At 42.9% G+C, this 23,975-nt stretch overlaps 1 protein-coding gene across 3 annotated transcripts in view; it reads right to left on the bottom strand.

The window, feature by feature from the left end:
• Positions 1-23,975, bottom strand: part of DOCK2 (dedicator of cytokinesis 2) — a 325,179-nt gene that overhangs the window by 254,158 nt on the left and 47,046 nt on the right. For all 3 annotated transcript variants that reach the window (XM_040344676.1, XM_040344678.1, XM_040344677.1), the window contains exons 2-5: positions 22,017-22,100; positions 18,700-18,740; positions 17,146-17,201; positions 9,154-9,250 (exon numbers count right to left, since the gene is read on the bottom strand). In XM_040344676.1, the coding sequence (XP_040200610.1) occupies positions 9,154-9,250; positions 17,146-17,201; positions 18,700-18,740; positions 22,017-22,100 (278 nt within the window). The remainder of the gene's footprint in view (positions 1-9,153; positions 9,251-17,145; positions 17,202-18,699; positions 18,741-22,016; positions 22,101-23,975) is intronic.

The following is a 23,975-nucleotide window of genomic DNA, read 5'->3' as shown; positions in this document are numbered from 1 at the left end:
CCTACTTGATCTTTGTTGATTAGGGAACCAATTATATTATTCAGCCTAAATGCCATAACTTTCGCTAGTAGTTTTATGTCTAAATTGAATAAAGATATTGGCGTATAATTTGCACAGGCTGAGTCATCTGACTGAGGTTTAGGGATCACTGTTATTATTGCTGTAAGGGTTTCTGATCTAAAAGATTGATTGTTGAGAAGGGAGTTGAATGCTTCTGTCAGCATGGGAGCTAATACATGGGAGAATTTTTTTGTAGTAGAGGGCTAAGAACCCGTCAGGTCCTGGATGTTTGTTTGGTTTGAGGGATTTGATTACCAGTTCATTTTTACTAGGGGTAATGGGATTTTCAAGCCTGTCGTATTGTGTCTGACTGAGCAGGGGCGGACTGACAACTCATGGGGCCCCCGGGCAATAGAAGACTATGGGGCCCCCGGGCTTACAGATGGCCACCATGCCAGGAGGCAGTGCAGAGGCAGGGCAGTTAAAATCTCTGGATTTTCACATCAAAAGCATGTCGGTTTCAGACATATCAGGAACAGATGTAAAAAAAACATTGAGCCTGGCAACCCTGATGGGGCCCCCTAGTGGCATGGGGCCCTCAGGCAGTGCCCGAGAGCCCCAATGGTCAGTCCGCCCCTGTGTCTGAGATAGAGTTGGGAGATTTAATTGTGAGAAAAATGATTCTGCGTTGGATTGGTCAAAAGATCCTTCTTTTTTATAGAGAGAGGTGAGATGTTTATGGAAGGTGTATAATATTTTTACAGGATTACTTGTGTATCTATCTTGAGAGATTTTTTGTCTAATTGGTTTAAAAGGGGTATTTCGTTTTTTGAGTGCTCGGGCAAGGAGGTACCTGGTTTATTTGCTTTAAAATACATTTTTTGTTTAGATTTACGTAGTGTTTTGTCTACTGATTCTGATAAGAAGAGGTCAAGTTTTAAGCTAGCTTTATCTAGTTGTGACTTTGTGGTTGGAGTAGGGTTAGATTGAAAAATACTATGGCATTTATTAAACTAATTTTCTAGTTCTCGCTGTAGTTTTTGCTTCTTTTTTTTAATATATGATGCTTGGCGTATACAATAACCTCTAAGAACAGGCTTGTGTGCTTCCCATAATGTTATTGGAGATGTGTCTGGAGATTTATTGTTGCCAATGTATTCTTTTATAGCAATTTCTAATTCAGCAGAATTTGACGGCAGAGACAGCAATGAGTCATTAATATGCCAGGTGGGGTCATGTTTTTTTGGGGATTAGCGAGGTAAAGGTAGCACAATGGTCAGTCCAAGTATACAGTTTAATATATGAGGCTATTAATTCTGGGGACATTCTCATAGAAATTAATATATGGTCAATGCGTGAGAATGATCTATGCGGGTGGGAGTAAAATGAGAATTGACGTCTGGTTGGGTTAATTTCACGCCATGAGTCTATTAATGAATATTGTAGGGGGAGTCTTTGGAAAGATTTGGATTGAGAATTAGACGTAGCTGGAGTTGGGGATTTATCAAGGTAAGGATATAGGCCCGGATTCACAAAGGAGTTACGACGGCGTATCTCCAGATACGCCGTCGTAACTCTGAGTGCGGGCCATCGCAACTCGGCGCCTGATTCATAGAATCAGATACGCCTCACAGTTGCCTAGATACGAGCGGCGTATGTCTCCTACGCCGTCGTATCTTAGGGTGCATATTTACGCTGGCCACTAGGTGGCGCTTCCGTATATTTCCGCATCGAATATGCTAATTAGCTAGATACGCCGATTCACAAACGTACGCGCGCCCGGCGTATCAAGATACGTAGTTTACGTAAGGCGTCGGACCGGCGTAAAGTTACCCCTCATAAAGCAGGGGTAAGTCATGTTAGGTATGGACGTCGGAAACGTACGAACAGCGTCGTATTTTACGTCGTTTGCGTAAGTCGTCCGTGAATGGGGCTTTGCGCAGGTTACGTTCACGTCGACTAAGCATTGAGCGGGCGTAATTTACTTTGAAAATTCGACGTGATACTGAGCATGCGCGCGCATGTGCCGTTCGTAAAAAGCGTCATTTACGTGGGGTCACAAAACATTTACATACAACACGCCCCCTAACAGCCTAGTTTGAATTAGGCGGGCTTACGCACTCTAAGTTACGGCGGCGTAGTGTATCTGAGATACGCTACGCCCACCTAAAGATAGGTGTTTGTATGTGAATCTGGGCCATAGTGTTTGGTTTGTATCTCCAAGTAATAGACACTCACAAACAAGGTACACTCTTGATATGTGAAGTAAATGGGAGAGAAATGATGTCGGTCTCTTATTTGGAGCGTATTAAGAGACTACTGTAATTGGGATGTCACATAGATGACCCGTGAGTATAAGGTAACGGCCTTCTGGATCCTTGATTTCTGCAAATGGGGAAAAAGGTGTGGATCGATGGAAAGCTATTAATACACCTCAGTGTTTAGATTTGGCTGAGGCAGTAAAAACCTGGGGGTAATTTGAACCAAAGTATTTGGGTGTTGAAGAATCAGTAAAGTGTTTTTACATACTGTCCCTGGTTTTACTGAGGCTGGCAACCCTGATGGGGCCCCCTAGTGGCATGGGGCCCTCGGGCAGTGCCCGAATGGTCAGTCGGCCCCTGACTACACATAACATTGTTCTTGCTGACTTGCTGAGTCCTCCTCCTGTATCATGTAAAGGCAGCTGACGGAAGAGTGTACTGCCTATCGAGTGCAGTGTGCAGGAACTCATGATCCTCAAACAGGATGTCTCTTTTTGGCAATAAAAACAGATGCCAGATAATTCTCAGCACAGTGGTTTAAGGCCTTGTACACACGACCGAACATGTCCGCTGAAACTGGTCCGCGGACCAGTTTCCGCAGACATGTCCGACCGTGTGTACGGCCTAGCGGACAGGTTTCCGGCCTAGCGGACAGGTTTCCAGCGGACAAAAGTTTCTTAGCATGCTAAGAAACTTGTCCGCTGGAAACATGTCCTTCGGACATGTCCGATGGTTAGTACACCTAATCAGACATGTCCGCTGGTTATGACGTGTAACCAGCGTCCCGAAATCCCACGCATGCGTCAAATTGATTCGACGCATGCGTGGAAGCATTGCACTTACGTGTTTGAGAACGTTGGTGTCTTCTACGTCACCGCGTTCTCTGTCCGCGGAGATTTTGGTCTGGTGGTGTGTACACACATCAGACCAAAAGCTCCCAGGAGACATGTCCGATGAAAACGGTCCGCGGACCGTTTTCATCGGGCATGTCTCCTCGTGTGTACGGGGCTTTACAGCAAAAGAGAAGTTGAAAAGTGTTGATCTAAAACCACTGCATCCAATCTTAACTTAACCTTAGACTAACCATCACATTTGAAATACTTGCACACGTAATCACTAAAAAGGTAATTTCCTTAGTTACCACACTCTCCTAACTGTTGGCAGCTTTGCACATTGCTTAGGCATGAGAAATTATCTGTAGCAGTTGTTAAAATGGATGAATGTACATAGGTAGTGACTGCAAAGAGGCTACAGTAGAGATGAGTGAATGTGGCTGGGTTCAATTCATCGGGAGTTCATCAAACCCACCATAAAATAAGATTATTGCAAGCTTAAACTGACACCCCCATTGAAGTCTATTGGGGAGCGAATCTTGAAAATAAACTCTGGCCAAGGATCGTCAACGATAATAGCCGGGCACTGCCATGGGGAACGTGAACCAATAAAACAAAAACAAAAAAGAAGCATACAATACAGGAGAAGTACCTCTTTTTTTGTGTAAATTCAAGGGAAACATGGTAAAATACCAATCCTTTCCATGAATGATACAGTACCTGAATGATACAGATACAGTACCTTAAAGCTGTAAGTGGGGGTAACTGAATAGTACAATTTCAGCATGGACAGAGTCAGCAAAACTGTATTCTGGCATCACAGATTTTGTACCTGTAATACATGTAGCACTACCCCCGAAGGAGCCGCTGATTTGTTATTGGGATCGGCATATTGAGTTACCTTAATGTGGCGTATGGGTGTAGTTGGAGAACAAAGCAGTGAGCGAAGGTCCAGACAGTGAATAAAGGGTTTTCCAATGCTTTATTTCCTGGCCAACTCGGCCAACATCAACTTAAAATGGGAAGAAAAGGTTGATGAGGAGAAAAGGGAGAACCTTGCGATATCAGACCTGTATATGAACCGAGCAGTCCTGCTCTCAGTAGTATCGAATTATCATTTGTCGCCACTCTTTCTGAGTAGGTGAAGTGCCCCTGGACAGACCCCTCTCAGAAGCCTGGCAGCTGTGGTGTCACTTTAGATTTGCTGGGAGAAACAGATCTCTCTCATAGACCTGGCTCTAGGGCCTCTGCCACAGGCCAATTACTTTAGGTGAGCTAAATGGATGAATTGAGCGAATCCTCCCAGTAGGTTTTAGCATAGGTCACCAGATGACAGCAAAGTGTACCTGTCAGCATTTCGGTCACCAGATCCCCGATTGGTTCGTTCAAGCCCTGTTGGACAATCTGCCTCTGGGTTCTCCTCAAGCCGACCCCCCAATCGAACGGCACCCAGACTGGGATCCTCTCAATCGAACCGGGGACCCAGTAAGTCACTGGAGTCCCTTTTTACCTCCGGATGAGGTTTTGTGTAGCCTTCAATTCTGGCCTGGTGGGCCGCGTTGTTGGGGTCCATGGATGCGCGCACCCTGAAGGTGGATGCCGCACCTGAAACCGGGACCCCACGAAAAGCTTGCTTAGCACATGACACCTGTCACAGATATACCTTCCACCAGCATGCCCTGTGAGGGAAAAACTCCTCTAATTGGCTGCTGGGGAAAACGTACTCTGCCAGAACCCCTCTGGTGCCAACTGCTGGCCAGGGATGGTACCGCATCCCTGGAGCACAGACTGACCCAGTGGACCTTTCTGGAATGACAGAAGTCCCAATTTAGCAAATTGGGAATGGGAGCAAAATAACTCTCCCATTCCCCACTCACTTTAGCGTAGTGCCCATACTGAAAATAAGGGGGCGCTACATAAATTTTTACTGTAACATCATTACTTCGCTTAGCCCTTTCAGTGCCAGTTCACACAGGGGCAACACGACTTCCAGCGCGACTTTGCGAGATGACTTCAGCGCGACTTGGAGCGACTTACAATGCGACCTCAAGTTGCCTCAATGACAGCCGACTTTGCCAGTGGCCAATCAAACAATAATGGCTGGGTGGCATTGCTATGGGGGTGCGCTTTTCACCCAGGTCGGGTGACACTGTCTGACAGAATCCTGAGGGCATCCCTGGCTCTGACTGCTCTGTTTAGTAGTTTTTTGTCAGCTAAAACACCCCCAGCGCTGCGGCCGAAATAGTATGGTCTGGTTTCTGTTTTCCCCTGCTAGCTCCACCCACCACTGCTGAGCAGCAGAGCTAAGTGTGTCATCATTCAGCGTGGGGGCGGCTGCTGTTACACACTGTGTCCACACCATCTTCCGGATTCCGGACCTCCCCAGCTGAAGTTGAGAGCCTGAGGTCAGCTGGTGATAGGGGGTGTGTGGGTTGTGAGAAGAGGCTGGAGGAGTGCGTCTGCCCTGCCATCCTGACTGTGCTGGTGTGACAGAGAAGTGGGGGGGGGAAGTTGCTGTGTCCACCACCACCCAGGTATAGTGTAGCTGACCTGATAAGGAGGGAAGGGGGGGTGCAGAATGCAGGCATGTGCTATTTACAGGGGACAAAATGCAGACGTGTGCTATGTACAGGTTGCAGAATGCAGGCTTGTGCTATGTACAGGTTGCATAATGCAGGCGTGTGCTATGTACAGGTTTCAGAATGCAGGCGTGTGTAGGGCTGGGCATATTTGGGCCAAAAAAATCATCGATAAAAAAAAATAAAAAAAAACTTGATTCACGATTCGAATCAAGTTTTTTTTTTCCTGATGGACACCACGCCGGCAGGAGTTTTTAAGCGAGGCCGCGGCTTCGGCCTAGTCCGCCGCGATCCTGAGAAAAGGCCGCACCTCGCCTAAAAAATCCTGCTAGCAGCTCACTGCGATCCTGGGAAAAGGCCGCGAGGCGGCTTCGGCCTAGTCTGCGGCATCCGGCCTTTTCCCAGAATCACGGCGAGCTGCGGGCAGAATTTTTTAGGCGAGGCCGCGGCTTCGGCCTAGTCCGCGGAGCGCCGGTCCTATGGAATTTTTTTAAATTTATTATTATTTCGCGATTCGGTCAAAATCTGAATTGATTTGCCCTTGCAACTCGATTCCTATTTCCCCAGCCCTAGGGGTGTGCTTTGTACAGTTTGCAGAATGCAAGCGTGGGCTATGTACAGGTTGCAGAATGCAGGCGTGTGCTATGTACAGATTGCAGAATGGAGGCGTGTGCTATGTACAGGTTGCAGAATGCAGACGTGTGCTTTGTACAGATTGCAGAATGCAGGCGTGTGCTATATACAGTACAGGTTACAGAATGCAGGTGTGTGCTACGTACAGGGGACAGAATTTAGGCGTGTGCTACGTACAGGGGACAGAATGCAGGTGTGTGCGACGTACAGGGGACATAATGCAGGCGTGTGCTGTGTACAGGTTGCAGAATGCAGGCGCCTACTGTATATTGCTGTGTGACCACCACCCACCTATAGTAGCTGTGCTGTAAGCTTACCTGATAAGGGAGGGGGGGTGGTGTTTAGGGTTGTCACCTGTTTGGGGGAACTCTGTGGACTCTGATGTAAAGGGGGAACTCTGTGGACTCTGATGTAAAGGGGAGTCAAATTGCTGTGCAATGCTGAAGTGTTCTGGTTTGAAAAGGTGGCAACCCTAGTGGTGTTGCTGTGTTCACCACCCAGGTATAGAGTAGATGAGCTGGTCTGATAAAGGGGGGGGGTGACATACATTGACCTACACCCACATCTTGCAGCCATCAGATCCGTCCAGCAAGCAGCAGGTCACAGCTGCATCTTGCCATCTTCCCTGCGGCCATCAGATCCCATCCACGGTCCAGCAAGCAACACGCCTTGTCAGCAGGTCAGTTCCAAAATCTGAATCAAATCATCAATGCCAAGGATGCCATTGTCTGCTATCCCGGAAAGTACGTTCTATGGGCGACATGCTGATCGACTCTTCCGCTTTTCAAGCCCTGGTCGGGGGGTAGTGTTCCCAATCTTTATGCAGTTTTGGATGGGCTTGTGTTGTCCTCTCTTTTGCGGTCCCTTTTAATTGTTTTTTTGTAATTGTTATGCTTCCCCCCTTTTAATCTTACTCTATCCTGACCCTACACTATGGTGGGTTTCTCTTCTTACACCCTGTTCTACTTTCTTGGTTTGTGGTATCAGGTACTGTATATGCTGTTTACCCTTGGCAGACTCATGCTATTCTTTTTATGCCGGATCCTCACTGACTGTTTGCTGTTTTGTAATGTTAACCACATGTATGGCCTCATTTATACTTGCACCCTGAAATTTGTCTGAATAAAAAATGATCATGCCCAAAAAACTGTATCTTATGTCCCCATGTAAATCACCTTGTTCAGCAATCACCTTGTTCAGTGTCAATCACAACGATCTGATAATGCTGCCCCCACCCAGGCCTATGGCCATTGTGGTATAAATTGTTTAGCCCCGCGCCTGGAACGGGGGGAGGGGATATGTGGAGAGTCAGCCTGGGGCGGGTTAAGAAGGGGTTAATTGAAGAGGGCAGGTACTTCCCCTTCAGACCTGCTTATTGCCAGCTGGGCTGAAAATGTCAGAGGAGCAGTGTGTTTGGGGTGAGAGACAGTGTGTGAGAGGATCCATTGCTGGATTGTGGTCTGCTGTGGTGAGCAAAATTATATAAAAGACTGTTGCTCTGGTTAGAGCTGTATATGTACACCTGTATTGCAAGACAAGCCTGTTGTTTCTTCTGTTTGTTTTAAAGTTTTTCTGAATAAAGACATTTTTATTTCACTGGACTGTCTGAGCCGGCTGTTCACCCCTCTGATCCCTTACGGTATATTGATTGGTTTGCACAAAAGTTATCACATCTACAAAATAGGGGATAGATTTTTGGCTTTTTTTTTTTTTTTACTAGTAATGTCGGCGATCGGTGATTTTTAGTGGGACTGCAACATTCCGGCAGACAGATCTAACACTTAACTGACATTTTTGACACTTTTTTGGGAACTAGTGACATTATTACAGTAATAAGTGCTAAAAATATGCACTATTATTTTACTAATGGCAGGAAGGGGATTAACATCAGGAGAGATCAGGGGGGTTAAATGTGTTCCCTCACTGTGTGTTCTAACTGTATGGGGGACTGTGTGACTGGGGAAACACACAGATCCATCTTCCTGCTTAAAGTGAAAGCCCACCCAAATTTTTTTTTAAAAGCCAGCCGCTACAAATACTGCAGATGATGACTTTTAAAAAATGGACACTTACCTGTCCAGTGCGCCTGCGATGTCGGCAGCCGAGACCAAGCAATCGCTCCTCTCTTGGCTGCCCCCGCCGCCATCTTCAGGGAGGGAATCAGGAAGTGAAGTCACTGCCCGGTTCCCTACGGCCCGTCCTCATTGGTCCCCGCTCTCTCCTGGTAACAGTGTGTTTCCCAGGAGACAGTGGGGGGAGGGGGGGTTTATGGCGTGACTCCCACAGGAGTTTATGCCGGGAAATGGGGGCAAATACCTGTCTTAGACAGGTATCTGCACCCCCTCCCCCCTGAAAGGTGCCAAATGTGACACTGGAGGGAGGAAGGGTTCCGAAAAGCAGAAGTTCCATTTTTGGGTGGAGTTCCGCTTTAACAGAATGACAGGATCTGTGTGATCTCCCCTGTCAGAACAGAGATCTGCCTTGTTTACACAGGCAGATCCCTGTTCTGTCACTGCAGGGAACAATCGTGGGGTGCCGGCGGACATCAAGTCCACCGGACCCGCTGATTGGCTACCCCTCTGGCCAATGGGAGCAAGCAGGCGCTGACTACTAAAGCGAGTTCCCGAGCCGACGTACAGCTACAGCGATTTGCGGGATAGTGACACCTTGCCACAGTATAATGACGGCGGCTGGTCGGCAAGTGGTTAAACAAGAAGAACATGAATATTAAACATACAGAAACTTTTCTCCTTCACTACTTCACACTAGTAATAAAAAAATTTTAGGCTTAGGTATGTTTATCTGTGATCAGTATTCTGCAATTAATAAATATATAACATTTCTTACTGTATACAGCTGTCTCCAAATATTGCCCCATTCTCGTAGGGTAGCTGTAACTTCTCGTACCAATGGGACTTCAGCCGGCACAATGTGCTCTGTATTTCTAAAAAGACAAACAGAAAGAAGGTTTATACACATTGGAGAAAGTTTATTACGTAATACAACTGTATAACAAATGTTGCAAAAATACCAGTATTAATTGTGTGGCCAAATATTGACTGTCCATCTAATTTCTCTCCTATGCCGCAACTGCGAAGTAATTCAACCTTACATCTGTCAGAACTTAGAAGTGCTAAGGGGAACTTTTTTAACACTGTTGTGCAAATACATTTATTTTCATTGCATTTCATTTATTTTTTACAGAAAATCTATCCACATCACACCATTGCGGGGGATCCCTTCGGACGGATTGATCCGGTGAGTCTGTACAGACCAGCGGATCAATCCGTTGGGATCGATTCAAGCGGATAGATTTGTAGACATGTCTACAAATTTTTATCTGCTGGAATCGTGAAATTCCCGCGGATAAATATCCGCAGGAATGTACACACCATAGAATCTATCCGCTGAAACCGATCCGCTGAGATTTTTCAGCGGATGGATTCTATGGTGTGTACGGGGCCTTAGGTTCGGAATTCATAAATCTGTAAATTAGAAAATTCGGAATTCGGAAATTAGAAAATTCGGAAAATTCAGAAATTTGAAAATCAATTTTTTTACGTTATGTTCCATTCATTTAGATGCGGCATTCGTTATTTTGGATAATTCGTAACCTCGGATAAAATTGTTACGTTCACTAAGACCCCTTTCACACTGGGTCGGTTTGCAGGCGCTATTGCGCCAAAAATAGCGCCTGCAAACTTACCCTAAACAGTGGCTGCTGTTTCTCCAGTCTGATAGCCTGAGGGCTTTCACATTGGAGCAGTGCGCTAGCAGGACCGCTCAAAAAGTCCTGCTAGCCGCATCTTTGGAGCAGTGAAGGAGCGGTGTGTTTACCGCTCTTCCACCGCTCCTTCCCATTGAAAGCATTAACCCTTTTTCGGACGCTAGCAGTGGTTAAAACTGCACCGATAGCGGACGAATATCGTTGCAATTACGACGGTATAGCGCTGCTAAAAATATACCACCACTGCACTACCCGCCCCAGTGTGAAAGGGGCCTAACAGCCAAATTTGAAAGGAAATTCCAATACCTATAATTTAATAGTAATAGTTAACTTAAATTATTAGTTATTATTTCAGATTTTCATTTTTACTTACGGATTTTCAAATATCCAAATTTTTTAATTCTCGAATTTGGAATTTTGGAATTTCCAATTTTCTAATTTTCTTTAAATTTTCTAACTTAGAATTTTCAAATTTTCTAAATTTCAGATTTTAGAATTTCAAATTTTTGAAACTTCGAATTTCGAATTTTTGAATTTCCAATTTTCAAATTTTCGGATTTCGAATTTATGAATTTCCACTTTTCGAATTTCCGATTTCTGAATTTTTCAGATTTTGGAATTTCCGAATTTCGCATCTGAACAAATTAATAATAAATAATACAAAAAAAATGTTTTTATTATTATTTATTATTATTAAATTACGTTATTTCGGATAATTCGTAACTTTGGATAAATTCATATTCGTTACGTTCTAACAGCTAAGTTGAGAGGAAATTCCAATACCTATAATTTAATAGTTAGTGATAGTTAAGTTATTATAAGATTTTAGTTTTTTTGAATATTCATTCTTTATCATTTTCAGATTTTCACTTAGAATTTTCCAATTTCTGAAACTTAGAATGTCCAAATTTCTGTAATTTTATATTCCGAAATGCAATTTTTCGAAATCCCCAAATTTTGAATTTCCAAACTTCTGAAATTTTTAGTTTTTGAAAATTCTGAAATTCAACATTTTCGAAATTCAACATTTCGTTATTTGAAAATTCGGAAATTTAAAAATGTACAGATTTAACGAATTTGTCAAAATTTGTTGAAAAACGAATTTGGAACTAAATGAATTGCACATGTCTAATGTCACCTGGCATGAAAGTGAGGGTAAGGCCTTGTTCACTTAATAATTACCAATCTGGCCATGCAAAAGGCTGTTTTGAGCTGCCCGGGATGCACAGGTGTCCCATGCACGGGCTGCCATGCAGCTTTTTGATATCGATGACAGGTGTCCAGCTGCATGAACCTCCTTGTGCATTGCAGGGTATACATCCACACAGGTCCGATGCAAAGACAAGTCTGTCTGCTTCCTGAACTGTGCATCATACCCACATGGTTGGGTACTAAGGGGCTCACCATGCAGCTAGAAGATGTTTTTTTTAATTAGCATGCCACATTTCTGATGTAACATAGAGGACATGTCAAGGTATGAACTGGATATTGTGTGACCTAGAACAAGAACTTGTCTGCCCCCCTAGGGACAAGCTCAGTAAATTTATATATGGACATAGGAGAATTGATTGGCCATGACACTTAAAACTGCAGCCACAACATGTGAGCCCATTGTTACAAGGTAAGGAAAACAACAAAGGTAAGCCCTGGTTCACACTGAATGTGGTTTTGAAATCGCACGGTTTCAAAGCTGCATGTCAGTGCGACATCAGGTGCGGCCCGGCTACCATCTATGAGACTTTTTGAACAGATGTCTATTCAAGCCACACCTGAAAATGCCAAAAGCAGTGCAGAAATAAAACTACGTTGTCAAATCGGTGCGGCACTGGAAATTTGACCAGTTCCATTGTCTACAATAGGGTGTGACTTATCAAATTGCATGACGAGTTGCACCGGTGTGAACTACAACTAATACCTAGTTAAAACAACAAAAACTTTTGAAAGTGTACAATGCCTTTACACTAGTACCATATATATTAAACAATATACAGTACAGTATCTCACAAAAATTTGTATACCCCTCACATTTTTGTAAATATTTAATTATACCGTTTTATGTGACAACACTGAATAAATGACACTTTGCTACAATGTAAAGTAGAGTGTACAGTATAAATTTGTTGTCCCCTCAAAATAACTCAACACACAGCCGTTAATGTCCAAACTGCTGGCAACTAAACTGAGTACACCTTAGTGAAAATGTCCTAATTGGGCCTAAAGTGTTAATATTTTGTTTGGCCACCATTATTTTGAAACACTGCCATAACCCTCTTGGGCATGGAGTTCAAAAGAGCTTCAGAGGTTGCCACTGGAGTCCTCTTCTACTCCTCCATGACGACATCACAGAGCTGGTGGATGTTAGAGACCTTGTGCTTCTCCACCTTCCGTTTGAGGATGCCCCACAGATGCTCAATAGGGTATAGTTCTGGAGACATGCTTGGCCAGGCCATCACCTTTACCCTCAGCTTCTTTAGCAAGGCAGTGGATGTCTTGGAGGTGTGTTTTTTTGGTCGTTATCATGTTGGAATACTGCCCTGCGGCCCAGTCTCCGAAGGGAGGGGATCATGCTCTGCTTCAAACTGTCACAACACATATTGGCATTCATGGTACCCTCAATGAACTGTAGCTGACACTACCACCACTATACTTGACTGTAGACAAGACACACTTGTTTTTGTACTCCTCACCCGGTTGCTGCCACACACGTTTGACACTGTCTGAACCAAATAAGTTTATCTTGGTCTCATCTGACCATAGGATATGGTTCCAGTAATCCAGATGCTTAGTCTACTTGTCTTCAGAGAACTGTTTTCAGGCTTTCTTGTGCATCGTCTTTAGAAGAGGCTTCCTTCTGGGACAACAGCCATGCAGACCAATTAGATGCAGTGTGCAGCGTATGGTCTGGGCACTGATAGGCTAATCCCCCCCACCCCTTCAACCTCTGCATCAATGCTGGCAGCTGTCATACATTTACTTCCCAAAGACAACCTCTGGATATGACGCTGAGCATGTGCACTCAACTTCTTTGGTCGACCATGGCAAGGCCTGTTCTGAGTAGAACCTGTATGGTCTTGACCACCATGCTGAAGCTCAGTTTCAGGGTCTTGGCAATCTTTTTATAGCCTAGACCATCTTTGCTATGAAGAAGCACTAAGGCATAGTGCGAAACGTCAGCTTTTCTTTTGTTGTGCTGTTTTTTGCTGTGGCATGTATTTTGTGATTTTTAATTAAAGGAGGAGTTTTTTTGGAGTGCGGCTGTCCCAGCTTTTTCCTTCATCCTAACCTAGACCATCTTTATGTAGAGCAACGATTCTTTTTTTCAGATCCTCAGAGAGTTCTTTGCCACGAGGTGCCATGTTGAACTTTCAGTGACTAGTTATGAGAGAGTGATAACAGCAAATTTAACACACCTGCTCCTCACTCACACCTGAGACCTTGTAACACTAATGAGTTACAGGACACCATGGAGGGCTAATTGGGCCCAATTTGGACATTTTCACTTAGGGGTGTAATCACTTTTGTTGCCAGCAATTTAGACATTAATGGTTGTGTGTTGAGTTATTTTGAGGGAACAACAAATTTACACTGTTATACACTCACTACATTACATTGTAGCAAAGTGTAATTTCTTCAGTGCTGTCACATGAAAAGATATAATAAAAGATTTACAAAAATGTGAGGGGTGTACTCACTTTTGTGAGATACTTTATAAATATATTAAATAATATACAAAACCTTGGTTTGAGAGTAACTTGGTTTGAGAGCGTTTTGCAAGACAAGCAACATTTTTTAATACATTTTGACTTGATATACAAGCGATGTCTTGATATAAGAGTAGAGAGTATAAAATAGAAGAGAGGAGCCTCTAAGTGTAGCAATATGGTTACATTTAATGAAGGTACAACATTTAGCAACTCACATGGTTGATGATTAAAAGAGGCACATCTAAGTATGCAGGCATAGACCATTCTCCTCACCGCCATTGATGTCATCCCTTCCACGAGAGGTTCAAGTCTCACTTTCAGATCGTTCTACTGCAGGGCAGTCTTCCGGTTCACGATTTCAGACTTAGAGCGGTGAGAGCCGGCGGTGAGGAGAACGGTCTATGTGGATCGCTTTACCCCAGATGCCTGCCTACTGAGATGTGCCTCTTTTAATCATCAACCATGTGAGTTGCTAAATGTTGTACCTTCATTAAATGTAACCATATTGCTACACTTAGAGGCGCCTCTCTTCTCTTTTATACTCTGTAGCTCCTGCTGGATTTTGCTTCTGATCCCCTTGGGGATGGACATTTTATGGTTACACAACTTATCACGTTGCTATAATCTTTGTATATGGACTATAAACTGAAGGACCTATGAATAAATGGTTGTGGAACAAATTATTTGAGTTTCTATTATTTCTTATGGGGAAAATTCGCTTTGATACACAAGTGCTTTGGAATACAAGCATGTTTCCGGGAAACAATTATGCTCGCAATCCAAGGTTTTAGTGTATATGTGCTTCAGTTTCAAACAATCAGTGTATTGTAAACTCTCCTAATGTTAGGAGCAGCATTGAAATGAGGGATTTACAAAGCTGCATTAACATCCCTTTTGAAATGTTGCATGTGAAGCCTAACTACCTACTGGTCTGTGGCAGAGTAGTTTAACCACTTAAGCCCCGGACCATATTGCTGGTCAAAGACCAGGCCACTTTTTGCGATTCTGCACTGTGTCGCTTTAACTGACAATTGCGCGGTCGTGCGACGTGGCTCCCAAACAAAATTGGTGTCCTTTTTTTCCCCACAAATAGAGCTTTCTTGGATCACCTCTGCGGTTTTTAGTTTTTACGCTATAAACAAAAATAGAGCGACAATTTTGAAAAAAATGAATATTTTTTACTTTTTGCTATAATAAATATCCCCCAAAAATATATAAAAAAAAATGTTTTTCCTCAGTTTAGGCCGATACGTATTCGTCTACATATTTTTCGTAAAAAAAATCGCAATAAGCGTTTATTGATTGGTTTGCGCAAAAGTTATAGCGTTTACAAATAGGGGATAGTTTTATGGCATTTTTATTAATATTTTTTTTTTACTAGTAATGGCGGCGATCAGCAATTTTTATCGGTACTGCGACATTATGGTGGACACTTCGGACACTTTTGACACATTTTTTAGGCCATTGGCATTTTTATAGTGATCAGTGCTATAAAAATGCATTGATTTCTATAAAAATGCCACTGGCAGTGAAGGGGCTAACACCAGGGGGCGAGGAAGGGGTTAAGTATGTTCCCTGGGTGTGTTCTAACTGTGGGGGGGGGTTGGACTGACTTGGGGAAATGACTGATCGCTGTTCATACATTGTATGAACAGACAATCAGGCATTTCTCCCCCTGACAGGACCGGGAGCAGTGTGTTTACACACACAGCTCCTGGTTCTCGGTCTGTAACGAGCGATCGCGGGTGCCCGGCAGTGATCGCGACCGCCGGGCACGCGCGTCAGCGTTGGGGGCGTGCGCCCCTATTGGCTGCTCAGCGAGATGACGTATAGCTACGTGATCTCGCCCAGCAGAGCCGACCTGCCGCCGTATAACTGCGGCTGGTCGGCAAGCATTTAAACACTGTAACCACTCAAAATGTATTTAAACAGTCCCTCTAATGCCCTGCACACACGAGTGGAATTCCCGTTGGAAAAAAAGTTGGATGGTTTTACTGATGGAATTCCGATGAACTTTTGAAAATGCGGTGATGTAAAAGACTACAATGAGCCGAGAAAATTAAGTTCTATGCTTCTGAGCATGCGTCCATTTGTTTCCGAGCATGCGTCGGAATTTCGCACGTCGGAATTTGTACACACAATAGGAAATTCCAATCTGATTTTTCCTAATGGGAAAATAGAGAACCTGCTCTCTATCTTTTTCCACCAGTTTTTCCATTGGAAAAAGTCTGATTTAGCATACATACGGTTGGGATTCCCGACCAAAAGCTCTCATCGGACTTTTTCCAACGGGAAAACCGTTCGTGTGTACAGGGCATAAGATTTGGAAAAGATTATATGTGTTTTACACAGTCTCACAAGGCGCTGTTGGGCAAAAGTAAGACGTGACTCAGCTTTTTTTACTATTTAGCCCAATGTTATTTCTACCCTTTGTCTCCAGCTGCAACTGGGCTTTAAAGGGGTTGTAAAGCTTCGTGTTTTTTCACCTTAATGCATCCTAAGCATTAAAGGAGTTGTAAAGGAAAAAAAATGTTTGCTGAAATGACTGTTTACAGGGTATAGAGACATAATAGTTAACTGATTCCTTTTAAAATTGATTAAAAATAGATAAAAATAAATCATATAATGTACCTCTAGTTTCGTTTTTGCATCTAGTTTCGTTTTTGCATGTTATCCTGCCTCTGTGCATGTACAGAGCCATAGAGCAGTGATGGTTTGGAAAATGAATCTAGAATCTCCCAGTACTGTGGTCATCAGGAAACAGACAACCAGGAAGTGTCCAGAACAGAGAAGAATTACAGCAACATCAGAGCAAAAACGAACAATGAGGACATGAAACCAGGACTGCAGTAAGGTAAAGGAAGCTATTTAGCTATAAAAATGTTTTCCTTTAGTGACCCTTTAAGGTGAAAAAACACCTTGCACTCCCCCCCCCCCAAGCCCCCATTTTACTTGCCTGAGCCCCAAATCTCCATGGGCACGATTCTACGTAGTTCTCTTCATGGCTGATCGGCTCCTCATTGGATAGATTGATAGCAGTGCAGCCATTGGCTACCACTGCTGTCAATCAAATCCAGTGACACGACCGCCAGGGGGGCGGGGCCATGTCATACACTCGGCGACTATGCACGCCGAGTGTATAACACGGGGGTGCGCCCGCAAGGTAACCCCCTCGGGAGAGAGCTTCCCAGAGGGGGTTAGCTCTTGCAGGTAGGAGCCGAGAAAGCCGCCGTGGGACCACAGAAGAGGACGTTGCACAGTGCAAAACGAACTGCACTGTGGAAGTATAACGTGTTTGTTATTATTTATTTTTTAAACTGAACCTTTAGTGTCCCTTTAAGAAGAAGAATCTTGAAGAAGAACCTTGTTAGGCCATAAATGTAATAAAATTTGTAATTACAATATTACCTTTTCTTTTGAATTGTAACATCCTTGATGTGAATAAAAGATTTAGGGAATATCCCCTGTAGAAAGAAGAAAAATGGCACACGTATTTTTTGGGGAGTTATGCTGTAATAAATGTACTAAAACAATTACATTAATGCAGTCTCTGAAATCTATAGCCAAACAAAGAGTGATATTTCTCTCATCAGTGGAATAGATGTTGTTGCTAGGCATTGGTAAAACATTTAACATTGATTAAATCATAGAAACATAACTCCCTTAAAGCGGGGGTTCACCCAAAAAAAATAAATTTAACATTAAATCTAGCAGAGCCAGCATAGTAAGGGCATTTACTTTCGGCAGGTAATTTTTTTTTTCTCCGTACATACCTTTATATTCTGTTTTTGTCCAGGGCTTCCGGGTTCCGATGACTGCGGGACTGGGCGTTCCTATCCTTTGGTTCGATGATTGACAGCTTGTGAAACAGGTGACCTGTCGCACAACGCGCGTCACCAGATGTCGGGAAATAGCCGAGCTGCGAGTCGGCACTATACAGCGCCTGCGTAGTCAGCTCTACACGGCAGGTGCAGGTGCCGTATAGTGCCGACTCGCAGCTCGGCTATTTCCGGAAATCTGGTGACGCGCGTTGTGCAGGGATAGGAACGCCCAGTCCCGAAGTCATCAGAATGCGGAAGCCCTGGACCAAATCAGAATATAAAGGTATGTACGGAAAAAAAAGACCTGCCGAAAGTAAATGCCCTTACTATGCTTAGTCTAATGTTAAAAATTAGTTTTTAGGGTGAACTTCCACTTTAACATTCTGCACTAAGACAGACATTAGAATGACAACTGTCACCATTGGATTTAACTGTTCCTTACTGCTAAAAAAAAGGCTTGGTTTGTCGTATCACTTGAACTCCTAATACAAAAATGTCTCTTTAAATATATTCTTCAATAACCACAAAGGATATAAATCCACTTTGTGTGAAGCAAATGCTTTTGAAAACTCAATTATTCCCTTGTAAATATAGCAATGATATAATCACTGTGCCAATGCAGTTTTTCCCATAGGAAACTGCCAAAAAACACTGGGCAAAGGTCAGTTTTCACGGCGGGAAAAAAGAGAACTGGTTCTCTTTTTATGTCCATCGGTTTTTGGGCAGTTTTCCCGTCGGAAAAACTGCGAGGAGCATACACACGGCTGGGATTCCCGGCCAAAAGCTCTCCTCACAGTTTTCCCGTACGAGGCATTAGGGTTGTGGATCTGCTTCCAGCATGCAGAGGCAAGCCAAGAAAAAGTATTACCTAAAATAAGTGGAATGAGTTTGTACTCATGTTTTAATTATGAATTATATTACCAGACTGAAAACTTGATTTAAATATAGAGTGAGTTTCATTACCCTGTGATAAAATTTCATGTAATTTATTTGGTGTTAATGAGTCCACCTAGGCTAAGAGCAACCTCTGAGTGTGTTTTACATTTTTTTTTACTTTAGCATTAAGACCATGGCTACCTAAAAAAAAACCTTGTAAACATATTTGATGCTTATTTGAAATGTAGAAGAAATTGAAACTTACGTCTAGTGTTCTCTGTTTTAGCAGATATCCTTTGTACCATTCTAAAAAGATAAATTCATTAGAGCAGACCATGAAAATATCTGCTAAACTTTCATGCCATTCACAAAAGCCAGACAGAATCTGCTTTTCCTCCATAACATTTTCATATATTACATTATTAGCTGTGTAAGAGAGTAGTATCAAAGTGCTAGCAAGACAGAGGTCTAAACATACTGTGCATATTCAAACACACATTCAAACAGTCTCTTGACCAGTACATAGGTGGTACTCCCCACAAAAAAATAAACACTCCAGCGCTCATACATGGTGCTCCAGGAGATAAGATGTGCAGTGCTTCCCCTACAGATCAGGAAAATCTCAAATCAACTGCAAAAAACACATAAGAGGTCGAAACTCCTTGTGTATTAGCACCATACAATTTATTAAATTCCAAATAGCAAATGGATACTCACAAAAATCAGCAGGCTTGTAACTCATATGCTTTAGCCATGGGTGTTAGCTTTTCCATCTGATGTTTTCGTGATGGGACCTAACGCATTTTGGGACTCATGCCCCTTTCCTCAGAGCTCCAAGGAAAGGTGCATGGCTCCAGAAACGCTACCTCCCGAGGCTGAAGCATTGAGTTACTAGCCTGTTTAGCTTTTGTGTTTGTGAGTATCCATTTGCAATTTGGAATTTAATAAATATTATGGTGGTAATGCATGAGGAGTTTCGACCTCTTGTGTGTTTTTTACACAGAGATGTCAATGTAACACTTTTCTTCTAAATTTTAGGCTACATGCATGTAACAGGATGACCCGTGACCCCCAGAGACTTTGTGAGGATGGGGGATACTCCTGTGCCAGCGGCCCTAAGAACTCTTGGGTCTAAGTTCACCCTGTGCCCCTTTTGGGCATAGGGTGGCTAATCATAATTCATGTATTACATGAGATGGGACATTAATAATAAATCATGTTTGTAGGATGTCTTGAGATATCACAAGTTGTTGGCTATTCAATGTGGTGACTCATTCTATGATTAGCCCTGACTAGTGACATGCTAATTGAGTCAGGGCCTGGAAGACATTTCATTGTCCTTGTGTAAAGGTGTTAATCCAGGTCTGCTCCCAGACCTCTAATTATGTATGCTAAATACTGTTTATGTGTGGAATGTACTTGTCGGAGACAGAACGTCTGCCTAGGGAACTCAGTGTGTGATGGTGTTTTGTTTGTTATGCTGTTAATGAAGGAATGTGCAGTGATGCGATGATGATAATTATAGGCCGACGCCGACACGTCTAGAATGTTTAGTAATTAGCCTTAGTGTGTGATTAGGGGGGTGGAGATCTCATTGTCCCTTTGAATACTGTCACATGGTTGTACTGTATATAAGACTAAGAAGAAACCATTAAAAATGGGCATTACATTTGAAACCAGAAGCACAGATCTGTGTGTCTCGTGTCTGGGGGTAATTCTAATGGATCGGGTCCTATTGGTTGGAGTGTCGATAAGCTGTCTTGGATGGGATGGAAGGTCGTAAACGGTGGTGACCGTTACAATGCATATAGGTGCAATTTTTCTGGTGCCCAGAATGTCTTGGAGGTGCGTACAGCCGTCTGCAAACATGAATGGGTGAAGGCAGCCGTATGCAGATATATGACTTTTTTTTGCGTAAAGTAGTGCAGGCTGACAGATGTAATGCACTGAGTGCCCTATAGTTGCATTCAGTAAATTTACATCTGTGTACATTCATGTCTAAGGGTGGCTGTATGCAGCTCTAGGACACACTAGGCCCCAGAAATATGCAGTGTCTTTACACTACATGTCCAAATGCGCCCATGTGCATAAAGCCCTATTTTTCGACAGCAAAATGTACTATAAAGTCTTCCCTCACTTGGCTTAAAGAAATATCCACAAAATCTGCCAGCTTCCTGTCTAAGCAGGCATCTAATTTAATACATTCAGCCTACATAGAATATGCTCAGGCCATTATTACTTCAGTGTGCAGTACTCTAGCTAATAGCTTCTGTTGTTTATGTGACGATGACTCCTTAGGGAGTCACAGGAAATAATTGGGTTCTCTTATTGTTCCCATGGCTACCTGCCCTGTATCTGGACCCAGGAAAACCGAGAACCTGATCGGTAACTTTCCCCATGTACACACACGAGGTTTTCCCGTGGGGAAAAATGCGGGGAGAGCTTTGGCCCGGGATTCCCGGCCATGTCTATGCTCCCTTGCAGTGTTTCGCCATAGGAAAATTTAGCTTTTTGGCATAAAAGAAAAATGCTGTATGTGGTGAAAAACTAACACCGAACATCCCCCTGAACACACCATCCCCACCGTGAAACATGGTGGTGGCAGCATCATGTTGTAGTGATGCTTTTCTTCAGCAGGGATAGGGAAGCTGGTCAGAGTTGAAGGGAAAATGGATGGGGCTAAATACAGGGCAATCTTAGAAGAAAACCTGTCAGAGTCAGCAAAAGACTTAAGACTGGGGTGGAGATTCACCTTCCAGCAGGACAATGACCCTAAACATACAGCCAGAGCTACAATGGAATGGTTTAGATCAAAGCATATTCATGTGTTAGAATGGCCCAGTCAAAGCCCAGACCTAAATCCAAATGAGAATCTGTGGCGAGACTTGAAAATTGCTGTTCATAGACGCTCTCAATCCAATCTGAAAGAACTTGAGCTATTTTGCAAGGAAGCCTGGGCAAAAATGTAGTAGTGAGAAAACATATGTGAAAACATATTATAAAAAACATGTCTATTAAACTGCATCAAGGGACACGTGAATGAGTCCAAAGTAGAATTAAAGTGAAAATTAATTTGCAGCAGCACGGATTCAACATCCAAACATTCCAGGAACAAGCATATAGAAAGTGTGAAGATCCAAACTCAGCATATAAGGACTCTGCCAGAATAAATAGTTGTGGGATGACCCTGTTGGAGGGTGCCTTTGGCACATGGATCTGGCCTGTTAGAAGTCTTCAGTGCTGGCTGTGTGTTCAGAGGATGTTTTTTAATATGTTTTCACATATGTTTTCTCACTACTATATATTATAGTTTTTCCTTTGTAGGCAACTACATTGGTTAATTTATATGTAATTTTGCACTGTCACTTTATTGTTTGTACTTTCATATATTGTATCAGTTATTCAGCGCTGCACTTCAAACCCCCCCCCCCCCCATTCTCTTCACACAATTAGTCTAATAGTAGTGCCAGCAGCTCACCTAGCAAAGTTGGGTGGCACCGTAATTAACTAACACAAACCCCCTTCTCCCTGACTCTTCAGCAGAGATGGTATTGTATAATGGTAGTCATAAGTGACCCTTACCTTCACAAGACTCCAAAATGTGGACCACATCTCCAATTTGAAGGGAAAGCTGTGGTGATCCATGGCTTGTAAAATTACAAATAGCTGAGGATAAAATTGCGCAAACACTTTAGAAAGGAGAAAAAAAGCCATTTAATAAAAACTTTAAAGTACAAAATTCCTTTGTGCGAAAGTGTTGCAACCTATTCAAATGGCCTGCCTAACGCAGTATGCCACAATGTGCCTGACAGCGTGAAAAAAGTGTGCATTGCAGCCTACACTGCTGTGGTGTGAATAGGCTCTTGAGCCTGTCACTTCTGTTTTGAAAGTGAGAAAATCAATGTAAAATATTAAAGATAAAATAATGTCTTAATAAGGCTGGATTTTAATTATAACTCAATGCAGTGGAAACCCATTTTTTTGTCATTTTTGTCATGCATTTTCTCTCTTATTATGTGCTGAACATCTAGGAAGGTGTGTGGAGAGTCTGTCATTTCCCAAATGGATCTAGGCTAAAAGCTTGTGGCTTGTCGCAAGGGTTGGGTCTCAGTAACCATACATTTGCAGCTCATGGAAATGCACTCTAAGGCCCCATACACACGAGAGAATTTATCCGCGAATACGGTCCAGCGGACCGTTTCCACGGATAAATCCTCTCGAGGATTTCCGCGGATTTCTATGCGATGGAGTGTACACACCATCGCATTGAAATCCGTGCCGAAATCCTCTGGCGATGACGTGTCGCGCCGTCGCCGCGATTATGACGCGGCGACGTGCGCGACGCTGTCATATAAGGAATTCCACGCATGCGTCGAATCATTACGACGCATGCGGGGGATCCCTTCGGACGGATGGATCCGGTGAGTCTATACAGACCAGCGGATCCATCCGTTGGGATGGATTCCAGCAGATGGATTTGCTTGGCATGTCAGCAAATATTCGATCTGACGGAATCCATCCCAGGGGAGAAATATCCGCGGAAACAGATCCGCTGGCGTGTACACACCATAGGATCTATCCGCTGAAACCCATCTGCTGGGATTTTTCAGCGGATGGATTCTATGGTGTGTACGGGGCCTTACATAGACATGTGCGATTCGCTCCATTATGAAACAAAATTTTGACAAAATTATCCTTATTCAGAGATTCAGATGTATCCGAATTTCCGAATCACAATAGTAACGAATTTCAACGAATCCGAAATAAATTAAAACTAATTAAATTAACGTAATAAAATAACAAATGATCCAAAATGTTAAAATGATTTTGAATTTGAAATGGAAACATATTTCAATAATTACTGTAAGGTATTAAAGTGTAATAAGATGATGATTCCTACTTAGGCTACTTTATAGAATAAATAGAATAAGAATAGAAATACATAGATTAGAATAGAATGTAAAGAAATTAGAAGAGAATAGAATGGAAAAGAATAGAAAAAAAATAAAATAATAGAATAGATTAGAATAAAATAGATTGGAATAGAATAGAATACAATAGAACAAATATAGCCGTCATCAGACAGCTGCCCAAAGTAAACATGCCGGTACCAGAGGCTCTGGATAGGTGAGTGTTTATTAAAAGTCTGCATCAACAGTATTTGTAGCTGCTGACTTTTAATTTGTATCCAAAAGACTGAAGAACTGCTTTAAATACCAATTATCCAGGGAGAATAAGAATGTTTAACTGTGAGAACTTGAAGTCTGTGCATTTGCTACTAGATCCTTTGCCTAAGGATTTACCATCAACCCTGCCACATCTTGAAATTGTTTCCTCTCCTAAATATTTGGGTGTAACCATGACCACGTCTTCTCTGTCATATTTAGCAGATAACGATGCCCCCTTGTTGACAAGGTTTCAAATTCAAAGTAGGGTCTGGTGTAGACTTCCCCTTTCAGTAATAGGTGGCGTAAATTTTATTAAAATGATCTGGATGCCACATCCGGATCCCTCTAAAGAACTTTATTAAGGTCAATGGCA

Source organism: Rana temporaria, chromosome 3 (assembly GCF_905171775.1).
Source record: "Rana temporaria chromosome 3, aRanTem1.1, whole genome shotgun sequence".
NCBI classification, from domain to species: Eukaryota; Metazoa; Chordata; class Amphibia; order Anura; family Ranidae; genus Rana; species Rana temporaria.
The sequence above is the reverse complement of the archived record's forward strand: the minus strand, read 5'-3'. Positions and strand labels throughout refer to the sequence as shown.